This window comes from Myxine glutinosa, chromosome 2 (genome assembly GCF_964187855.1).
Source record: "Myxine glutinosa chromosome 2, kmMyxGlut1.1, whole genome shotgun sequence".
NCBI lineage: Eukaryota > Metazoa > Chordata > Myxini > Myxiniformes > Myxinidae > Myxine > Myxine glutinosa.
Window position 1 is genome coordinate 119,422,960 of NC_136262.1, and position 12,061 is coordinate 119,435,020.

A 12,061-nucleotide genomic window follows, 5' to 3' on the forward strand; every position below is an offset into this window, starting at 1 on the left:
GTTACCTTATAGCCTGTAATTAAATTGCATTAAATCAGACTTTTCCACATTTATGTACACATCGTAACCCACAACTTCCAAGAGAAAAACAAATTCTACAAATTTCAAAAAATTAATTAAAAATACAAAACGTGAAAAATCTTGGTTGGACAAGTGTCCACCCCCCTTATAATAGCAATTGAAAATTATCTCAGGTGTAACCAATCACCTTCAAAATCACACACCAAGTTCATTGGCCAACATCTGTGGTAAATTGTAGTGATTCTGATTATTTCAGAATAAAATCACCTGTTCCTGTAGGTTTCCTCACTGAGTAGTGCATTTCACAGCAATGAGCTTTCAAAAGACCGGGATAAAGTTGTGAAAAGGCACAGATCAGGGGATGGGTACAAATATTCCAAAGGCCTTGAATATCGCTTGGAGCACAGACAAGAGAATCGTTAAGAAATGGAAGGTGTATGGTACCACCAATACCCTGTCTAGATCAGGCCATTCCTCCAAACTGGATGATCGAGCAAAGAGGAGACTGATCAGAGAGGCTACCAAGAGGCCAATGGCAACTTTGAAAGAGCTACAGGCCTTTATGGCCAAGACTGGTCACTGTGTGCATGTGTCACTAATATCCCAAGCACAAATCTGGCCTGTATGGTAGGGTGGCAAGAAGGAAGCCATTACTCAAAAAAGGCCACCTTGACTCCCATGGTAGGTTTCCAAAAAAACACTCCAGAGATTCTGAAGCCAGGTGGAAAAAAGTTTTGTGATCTGACAAAACAAAGACTGAACTTTTTGGCCTCAATGAAAAATGTTACATTTGGCACAAACCCAACAAAGCACATTACCCAAAGAACACCATCCCTACTGTGAAGCATGGTGGTGGCAGCATCATGTTATGAGGATGTTTCTCATCAGCAGGGACTGGGGAACTTGTCAGAATATAAGGGAAAATGCATGGAGCAAAGCACAGAAGAATCCAAGAGGAAAACCTGCTGCACTCTGCAAGAAAGCTGAAATTGGGACGGAGTTCACCTTTCAGCATGACAACGACCCGAAGCACTCAACCAAAGCTACACTGGAGTGGCTAAGGAACAGAAAGATAAATGTCCTTGAGTGGACCAATCAGAGCCCCAACCTAGATCCAATCAAAATCTGTGGCAAGACTTGAAGATTTCTGTTCATCAACGTTCCCCACACAACTTAACTGAGCTTGAACAGTTTTGTACAGAAGAATGGGCAAAAGATGTGCAGATAAAGGTGGAACTAGAACGGCACTTAGTGGAGAGCATACCTCCACCTGGTTGGCCATATCACTCAATGGTGAATAATCACTTTAAAAATTCTACTTGCTGGATCCGGATCCGGATCTTCACCAAAATCGAATCATTTTGGCCTTGTCACACACTCATAACCTGTCCAACAAGTTTCGTTCAAATCCATCCATAACTTTTGGAGATATCCTGCTATGTATCATTTTTCGCCCGATCTCCCAATGGTGAAGAATCACTTTAAAAATTATAGTAGCCGAATCCGGATCTTCACCGGATGCTTCACCGGATCAACAGACAGACAGGGGTGAAAACATAACCTCCATGCACCGTTGGTGGCGGAGGTAACAAGTCAATGTTTTAATGCAATTTAATTCCAGGTTATAAGGCAACAAAAGGGGAATTTTTTTGAAAGGGGGTGTAGACTTTCTATAGGGACTGTACACACACGGACACATTATCACTTGAACTTACAATGTAGTTAAGATTTTTAAACACATGTTTCATCTTTGAAAGGTTGGTACCATTATAGCTGGACTTTGTCAAGTGCACAACGAGCTATTAAGGTTGATAACACCAAATAATAGTTTTGCAGATTTTGTGGACAAATTCAACATATGACTTCTCTCAACATGGACAAGCTGTCTGCGGCACACGTCAGGGAATGTGTCCCCAAAGAAGGGGCGAAAACGTAAAGTTGGGACCAGGGCAGGCTGGTGGAATTCTGGACCCTCGGGCAAAAGGGTCTTTGGGCCCCCTGGATTCAATTTTTGAGTCATCATACAATAAAATTTCGGAAAACAAACACTTATGCATGAATATGCAGAATAATGACGAGACCGTGAATGAAAAACATACGCTGTAACTTACGAACCAGAAACTGGTGCACCTTGTGTTGCAGAGCACAGAACATACATTACAGTCCAGCATCATGGAATGTTTAGTATGTCAAGTGTATAATATGGCAAATGTCATGGCAAACAGCCTGAAACAGTATATAACTAGAACGGCACCCGGTAGAGCGCATTCCTCCGCCTGGTGAACAGTTTACCTTTGTATCCCACTGATAGGCCGGATCTGGATTCAGACTTGAACCAAAATCTAATTGGTTTGTTCTTGTTGGGTAACCTGCTCATCTACCTAGTTTTGTCATAACCTAGTTTCCATTCCATCTAGTTTTGTCATAACCTAGTTTCCATTCCATCTAGTTTTGTCATAACCTAGTTTCCATTCCATCTAGTTTTGTCATAACCTAGTTTTGTCATAACCTAGTTTCCATTCCATCTAGTTTTGTCATAACCTAGTTTTGTCATAACCTAGTTTTCATTCCATCTAGTTTTGTCATAACCTAGTTTTGTCATAACCTAGTTTTGTCATAACCTAATTTTGTCATAACCTAGTTTTGTCATAACCCAGTTTTGTCATAATCTAGTTTTGTCATAACCTAGTTTTGTCATAACCTAGTTTTGTCATAACCTAGTTTTGTCATAACCTAGTTTTGTCATAACCTAGTTTTGTCATCACCTAGTTTTGCCTCAATTGTGAAGAATCACCATTGAAAATTCTAGTATCCGGATCCACATTCAGATCTTCACCAAAACCTAATCATTTCGTCCTTGTCACACACCCAACCTGTCCACCAAGTTTTGTCTGAGTCCATCCACAACTTTATGAGATATCCTCTTCACAGACATGCAGACAAACAATCAGACAGGGATGAAAACATAACCTCCATCCACCTTCGATGGCGGAAGTAATAAAATGCACACAAGGACAAAATGATTATTCCTTCGTGTCATTTCACCGAGAAAATACAATGTTCACTTCAGACATCTGATCGAAAATCAAGGACATTGCGGGACGTTTGGACCGACCGAGTCAGTTCAACAACATTTCTCTACGAGGTTAATTTTAAAAAGTGTGAAGATGGTTTATACGTTTTTTGGACACAGAGGATACAAACTTCGTTTTTTGTCATAACCTAGTTTTGTGATAACCTAGATTTGTCATAACCTAGTTTTTTGTCATAACCTAGTTTTGTGATAACCTAGTTTTGTCATAACCTAGTTTTGTCATAACCTAGTTTTTTGTCATAACCTAGTTTTGTCATAACCTAGTTTTGTCATAACCTAGTTTTGTCAAAACCTAGTTTTGTCATAACCTAGTTTTGTCATAACCTAGTTTTGTGATAACCTAGTTTTGTGATAACCTAGTTTTGTCATAACCTAGTTTTGTCATAACCTAGTTTTGTCATAACCTAGTTTTGTCATAACCTAGTTTTGTCATAACCTAGTTTTTTGTCACGCACATTTACGGTTTATAACCATTTTCTGTAAAGTTTGAAAATGTAGCTACAACAGTGGTAACGTTGTTTGTTTGAGCAGGTAAAATGTTTAACAGTGGTAAACGACGTTGTTTGGTGCACCTTGCGTTCTATTTTTTCCAGGAATCGATCGAAATCGACTTTAAACCCTCAATTGACATACTACGTTTAAAAATCGACTTCCTCTCCCATTTGTGAAAACCTAAACCTTTTTTTTTTTTTTGATCACGGGCCCCTTGATGGCCTCGGCCCTCGGTCGTCGCCCGCATGCCCAGTCCACCCTGGTCTGATCACGGGCCCCTTGATGGCCTGGGCCCTCGGTCGTCGCCCGCATGCCCAGTCCACCCTGGTCTGATCACGGGCCCCTTGATGGCCTGGGCCCTCGGTCGTCGTCCGCATGCCCAGTCCACCCTGGTCTGATCACGGGCCCCTTGATGGCCTGGGCCCTCGGTCGTCGCCCGCATGCCCAGTCCACCCTGGTCTGATCATGGGCCCCTTGATGGCCTGGGCCCTCGGTCGTCGCCCGTATGCCCAGTCCACCCTGGTCGGGACTTTTTATTAATTAGTAGTGCTGTTCCAGTTATTTATTTGATTACTCAAGGATTGAAAAATGCAGCAAAGGGTCGTTTGGTCCGGAAAGTCACGCCGTCGTCACATGTTCATCGCAGCAATTTCACAAATCTATGGAACTTGATTTCACTTGACAAAAACATGATGGAAAATGACTGCATTGGGCAGGGGCTCGTATAATCGAGGTCAAACAGGCCCCAGGAGGACCCTAGATGACCCGTTTCGTACCTGGCACGGTATTGGTCCCTTTCTCTCCGTACCATGGCCAGGACGTTGTAAAGGGCTCGTACTTCGGGACCGACCGTGTCCACTTGAACTCCGATCCCTTGGGATGCCGGCCCTTGGTGATGAGGCCGCTCGCCAATCCCGCCCAATCGCCACAGGAGCGCACCTAGACCTGTATGGGTTGGGAGGGAGGGGTAGAGGGTTGAGGAGGTTCAAATTAAAAGGAAGAAAGCTTAATTGATAAGAAAATGAACACCTGAGCATTAAAAGGAACGCAAGTGATAACATAAAAGAAAATAAGAAAACAGAACAACTAATCCCCATTTTAAACCTCAATGGTTGTTAATGATCTTCAATTGACACATTGCAAACACTAGTCATGTGATCTGATCTTGCAACATATTCATGGACACTGGACAGTCATAATTGTTATTGGCTCAAGGATTGCAAAATAAACAGGACATGAATCCCAAGATGGTTTGGGAATTACACACCGCACCGAGACAGAGAGAGAGAGAGTGAGAGAGAGAGAGTAAGATTAAGGGCGAAGAAGAGGAGACCCGATGGATGTTGACAAAGCAGACATTGGAGGTTAATCTTTTGGGATAAGGGGGGAGGAGGAGGAAGGGGTGATAAAATGGGCAAGCAAAAGTTTGTGGGGTCAAGTGACCTCTGTATGCACCATAAGGAAGTCTAGACATCACAGGCAAGCTGTGCGGGGGAACGCGAGGGTGACCCCGTAAATGCCCCATACAGTGGAAGGGAAGGGTGACCACATGGCGAGCCATACAAGGGAAAGGGATGCTGAGCGTGTGTATGAACCATGTCGGGGGAGGGGGAAGGGTGGTGACTCAGTTGGTGAACTATGTGTGGACAGAGGAGGGTGACCTTTTGTCACCAAGTAGGCAGCATGATCCAGTGAAAGTGTAGATGGACATGGTTGGAGGTAGAGTGGTCCTCTGGGTTCATCAAGTAGGCAGCATGATCCAGTGAAAGTGTAGCTGGATGTGGTTGGAGGTAAATTACCCTCTGGGTTCACCAAGTAAGCAGCATGACCCAGTGAAAGTGTAGATGGACATGGTTGGAGGTAGGTTACCCTCTGGGTTCACCAAGTAAGCAGCATGACACAGTTAAAGTGTAGATGGACATGGTTGGAGGTAAGTTACCCTCTGGGTTCACCAAGTAAGCAGCATGACACAGTTAAAGTGTAGATGGACATGGTTGGAGGTAGGTTACCCTCTGGGTTCACCAAGTAAGCAGCATGACCCAGTGAAAGTGTAGATGGACATGGTTGGAGGTAGGTTACCCTCTGGGTTCACCAAGTAAGCAGCATGACACAGTTAAAGTGTAGATGGACATGGTTGGAGGTAGGTTACCCTCTGGGTTCACCAAGTAAGCAGCATGACACAGTTAAAGCGTAGATGGACATGGTTGGAGGTAGGTTACCCTCTGGGTTCACCAAGTAAGCAGCATGACACAGTTAAAGTGTAGATGGACATGGTTGGAGGTAGGTTACCCTCCCTCACCAAGTAAGCAGCATGACAGTTAAAGCATAGATGGACATGGTTGGAGGTAGGTTACCCTCCCTCACCAAGTAAGCAGCATGACAGTTAAAGCATAGATGGACATGGTTGGAGGTAGGTTACCCTCCCTCACCAAGTAAGCAGCATGACACAGTTAAAGCGTAGATGGACATGGTTGGAGGTAGGTTACCCTCTGGGTTCACCAAGTAAGCAGCATGACACAGTTAAAGCGTAGATGGACATGGTTGGAGGTAGGTTACCCTTTGGGTTCACCAAGTAAGCAGCATGACACAGTTAAAGTGTAGATGGACATGGTTGGAGGTAGGTTACCCTCTGTCCCCAAGTAAGCAGCATGACCCAGTGAAAGTGTAGATGGACATGGTTGGAGGTAGGTTACCCTCCCTCACCAAGTAAGCAGCATGACACAGTTAGTGTAGATGGACATGGTTGGAGGTAGGTTACCCTCCCTCACCAAGTAAGCAGCATGACCCAGTTAAAGTGTAGATGGACATGGTTGGAGGTAAGTTACCCTCCCTCACCAAGTAAGCAGCATGACACAGTTAAAGTGTAGATGGACATGGTTGGAGGTAGGTTACCCTCTCTCACCAAGTAAGCAGCATGACCCAGTTAAAGTGTAGATGGACATGGTTGGAGGTAGGTTACCCTCCCTCACCAAGTAAGCAGCATGACCCAGTGAAAGTGCAGATGGATGTGGTTGGAGGTAGAGTGAATCAGGTATGGGGGCATAGGGTGAGGGGGTTATGTGACCATGTGGGAGACCTAGGCCAGCAGTGAGCTCATTAGGTGGTGATGGAGTTTATAGAATATATATAAATATATATATAAATAAATAAATAAATAAATAAATAAATGCTCACCATCTCCAAACTCGCCCATTGAAGATTCTTCTGATGAAACAGTAGGACCCAAGGGAAGTCCAAAGCGACCCCTCAATGCACGAACCTCCGTCTCAAGTAGTCGGTTCTTCCTCTCGAGCTCGTGCACCTTGACGAGAAAGCACCTGAGGCGGATGTTAAGAAGCTTCATCGTGTGCAGGTCTTTGCCCATGTCGCGACCAACATGCTGATTTGTAACGACATGGGGGCTGTATCTGCGAGTGAGATTGACGCCGGGAAGACTCATGAGACTCGCGGGGAATCCGAAGGCTCCGGGACCGAAGGGTGAGACAGGTGTGGCCGTGGTCGATCTGCCGGTCATGTTGAACGTCTCGGTGTCCGAGGACATGGACAGCCTCGACTGAGATCGTGATTCGTCACTCATAGACATGTGGGCACAGTGCTCCTCGTTGGACAAGAAGGTTGGACTATCCAAAAGAGAAGTTGAGCTGGTGCTGCGACCCCGAAACGACCCTAATGGTGTGGGTCGAAGCGCGGAGGACCTCGACGAATCCATGTTGCGGACAAAGACAGTTACAGTTACAACGACACACGCGGACACTCAAATTTACAGCGGACTCCGGGTATTGTCGTAGATCGACAAAAGACCCAGTGTGTATGTGCTCCAAAGCAAACCTTGAACTCCTCCCTGGGTTACGAGTCCCGGTGTCCCACCATATTGTGCTCCGCAGCCCGATCTCTGCACCATGAGCTGAGGCCGGCGCTGCGGTTCGGCGTATAAATGGGAGGAGAGGGAGGGAGGAGCCAAGGAGAGGGGGCGGGGTCTCCTGAGGAACTGCAGGATGGAGACGCAGGGGATGAAACGGGATTTCCGGGGAAATGACAATGTGGGAGCAGGGGGTAAACGAGAGGAAGAGGGAGGATGGACACTTGGGAATCAGGGCGGAGCGAGATGGACAAAATGACAGCGAAGGGCGAGGAAAACGGACACAGGCGCGATGGAAAGAAAGGCGGAGCAAAGACGACTGGGCAGAGACATGCAAATAATGTGGGAATGACGATAGAGCGGGACAAAACGGCGAGATAGACAAGAGAGGTGTCATGACATGGACAAGTGGAAATAATAAATTCAAAGAAGAAACAGAAAAAAACAGCCACGCCCTCTTTCCTGAACGACAATGAAAATGACGTAATGGTCACGTCGACCTATTTATTCCGGACTCGAACATGGAGGAATTTTCACCTGTTCCCATTTTAGATCGCCCGTTGCCTCCAACGGGTCGCTTTGGACACACTTACTCAATGACGTCACTAACACTGAATGACGTCACATTAAATGGCTAGGTATACCTGTGTTACAAATAACCCAGACGTTTTGATGTCCGTTTGCATCATTTTCCAAAGTGAGTAATACCGAACCCGTTTATGAAGACAATGGCAGACGACACAGTGCAGCCCTGGCTGGATGGACCGATGACGTATTATAACTAAATGTGTAAATATAGGGCGTTCGATAACCAATTAAACACTCCTTATGAATCAGCGGGTGTGGACCTTTTAAGGGGCGTTGGTGATTGGTGCAGGGTTCAAGTTAAAGGGATATGTATCTGTTACCTCTGTCATCCACCACGTTAACTAACCAGAAATGAAATTAGAAACCGTCATCCACCACATTAACTAACCAGAAATGAAATGAGAAACCGTCATCCACCACATTAACTAACCAGAAATGAAATGAGAAACCGTCATCCACCACATTAACTAACCAGAAATGAAATAAGAAACCGTCATCCACCACATTAACTAACCAGAAATGAAATTATAAACCGTCATCCACCACATTAACTAACCAGAAATGAAATAAGAAACCGTCATCCACCACATTAACTAACCAGAAATGAAATTATAAACCGTCATCCACCAGATTAAGTAACCAGAAATGAAATAAGAAACCGTCATCCACCACATTAACTAACCAGAAATGAAATGAGAAACTGTCATCCACCACATTAACTAACCAGAAATGAAATTAGAAACCGTCATCCACCACATTAACTAACCAGAAACGAAATAAGAAACCGTCATTCACCACATTAACTAACCAGAAATGAAATTATAAACCGTCATCCACCAGATTAAGTAACCAGAAATGAAATAAGAAACCGTCATCCACCACATTAACTAACCAGAAATGAAATGAGAAACCGTCATCCACCACATTAACTAACCAGAAATGAAATTAGAAACCGTCATCCACCACATTAACTAACCAGAAATGAAATGAGAAACCGTCATCCACCACATTAACTAACCAGAAATGAAATTAGAAACCGTCATCCACCACATTAACTAACCAGAAATGAAATTAGAAACCGTCATCCACCACATTAACTAACCAGAAATGAAATTAGAAAACGTCATCCACCAGATTAACCAACCAGAAATGAAATAAGAAACCGTCATCCACCACATTAACTAACCAGAAATGAAATTAGAAACCGTCATCCACCACATTAACTAACCACAAATGAAATTAGAAACCGTCATCCACCACATTAACTAACCAGAAATGAAATGAGAAAACGTCATCCACCAGATTAACTAACCAGAAATGAAATGAGAAAACGTCATCCACCAGATTAACAAACCAGAAATGAAATGAGAAAACGTCATCCACCAGATTAACTAACCAGAAATGAAATGAGAAAACGTCATCCACCAGATTAACTAACCAGAAATGAAATGAGAAAACGTCATCCACCAGATTAAGTAACCAGAAATGAAATGAGAAAACGTCATCCACCAGATTAAGTAACAACAACACACAACAACAACATGCATTTTAAAAGCCATTTTCCCTGCTAGAGCGGGGGTTAGCCTTGCGGTCCCCATGACAATCTTCTCCATTTTGCCCTATTTTCTGCATCTCTCCTTGTTAACCCCCTTGCCCGCATTTCTTCTTCCACCATCATTAGCCAAGTCTTTCTCTGCCTTCCCCGTCCTCTACTTCCTTCTACATTCATTTCCATCACTCTTCTCAACCAGTCACTTTCATCCTTCCTCAACACATGACCAAACCATCTCAACCTGTTCCTCTTCACAGCATCAATCACAGTCAATATTCCCATCATCTTTCGCAATTCATCATTTGTCTTCCTCTCTCTCAACGATACTCCGCACATCCGTCGAACCATTCGCATTTCCACCCTTTCCAACCTTCGTTGCTGCTCTACGTTCATTACCCATGTCTCGCTCCCAGAAATCATAACACTTCTCACACATACAGCATACACCTTTCCCTTCAGCTTCAGCGACACTCTCCTCCTCATCAGCACGCCACTCAGTTCCCGAAAATTCTTCCATGCACATCTCACTCTAGCAACCGTTGGAGTCTGATCCACCTTCTCCATTCAGCATGTCTCCGAGGTAGCAAAATGTTTTCACACCTTCCAGATTCACGCCGTCTCCAAGATCCAACTCAACATTTCATCCATCTTCAGCTCCCTCTGTGCACACCTTACATTTGAATGTAGCTGCCACACTGGTAAATGACCCTCTCAGACCACTACATTTTTGATAAACCCACTCAGCGCACATTGTACATTGAATGGAGTTCACTCCGACACCCTTCCTCCACACAGCACAAGGCCACTTCCCAGTTATTTCCACCTCACCACATGCTTTACCACTTGCCATCACCTTCGTCTTTCCGATATTCACCTTCAGACCTTTTGTCTCCATACATTCCTTCCTTCCACTTCCACCAGATTAAGTAACCAGAAATGAAATTAGAAACCGTCATCCACCAGATTAACTAACCAGAAATGAAATGAGAAAACGTCATCCACCACAATAACTAACCAGAAATGAAATTAGAAACCGTCATCCACCACATTAACTAACCAGAAATGAAATAAGAAACCGTCATCCACCACATTAACTAACCAGAAATGAAATGAGAAAACGTCATCCACCAGATTAAGTAACCAGAAATGAAATAAGAAACCGTCATCCACCAGATTAACTAACCAGAAATGAAATTAGAAACCGCCATCCACCAGATTAACGAACCATAACTGAAATGAGAAAACGTCATCCACCTCAATAACTAACCAGAAATGAAATTAGAAACAGCCATCCACCCATTAACTAACCAGAAATTAAATTGTAAACAGTCATCCACGATATTAACCAACCAGAAATTGAATTACAAACTGTCATCCACCACATTAACGAACCAGAAATGAAATGAGAAAACGTCATCCACCACATTAATTAACAAGAAATTGAATTACAAACTGTCATCCACCAGATTAACGAACCAGAAATGAAATTACAGACCGTCATCCACCAGATTAACTAACCGAAATGAAATTAGAAACCGTCATCCACCAGATTAACGAACCAGAAATGAAATTACAAACCGTCATCCACCAGATTAACTAACCAGAAATGAAATTACAAACCGTCATCCACCAGATTAACTAACCAGAAATGAAATTACAAACCGTCATCCACCAGATTAACTAACCAGAAATGAAATTACAAACCGTCATCCACCAGATTAACTAACCAGAAATGAAATTACAAACCATCATCCACCAGATTAACGAACCAGAAATGAAATTACAAACCGTCATCCACCAGATTAACTAACCAGAAATGAAATTACAAACCGTCATCCACCAGATTAACGAACCAGAAATGAAATTACAAACCTTCATCCACCAGATTAACTAACCAGAAATGAAATTACAAACCGTCATCCACCAGATTAACGAACCAGAAATGAAATTACAAACCGTCATCCACCAGATTAACGAACCAGAAATGGAATTACAAACTGTCATCCACCAGATTAACTAACCAGAAATGAAATTACAAACCGTCATCCACCACATTAACGAACCAGAAATGAAATTACAAACCGTCATCCACCAGATTAACTAACCAGAAATGAAATTAGAAACAGTCATCCACCACATGAACTAACCAGAAATGAAATTAGAAACCGTCATCCACCAGATGAACCAACCAGAAATTAAATTAGAAACCATCATCAACCAGATTAACTATCCAGAAATGAAATGAGAAAACGTCATCCACCACAATAACTAACCAGAAATGAAATTAGAAACAGTCATCCACCAGATTGACTAACCAGAAATTAAATTACAAACTGTCATCCACCAGTTTAACTAACCAGAAATTAAATTAGAAACCATCATCAACCAGATTAACTAACCAGAAATGAAATGAGAAAACGTCATCCACCACAATAACTAACCAGAAATGAAATTA

General features: G+C 43.2%; 1 protein-coding gene across 1 annotated transcript in view; it reads right to left on the reverse strand.

The window, feature by feature from the left end:
* LOC137421334 (intermediate filament family orphan 2) overlaps window positions 1-7,553 on the reverse strand; it is a 51,099-nt gene extending 43,546 nt beyond the window's left edge. The window contains exons 1-2 of the mRNA XM_068107274.2: window positions 6,782-7,553; window positions 4,384-4,552 (exon numbers count right to left, since the gene is read on the reverse strand). Coding sequence (XP_067963375.1) covers window positions 4,384-4,552; window positions 6,782-7,316 — 704 coding nt within the window. The 5' untranslated portion in view covers window positions 7,317-7,553. The remainder of the gene's footprint in view (window positions 1-4,383; window positions 4,553-6,781) is intronic.
* Between the last annotated feature and the right edge of the window lie 4,508 nt (window positions 7,554-12,061).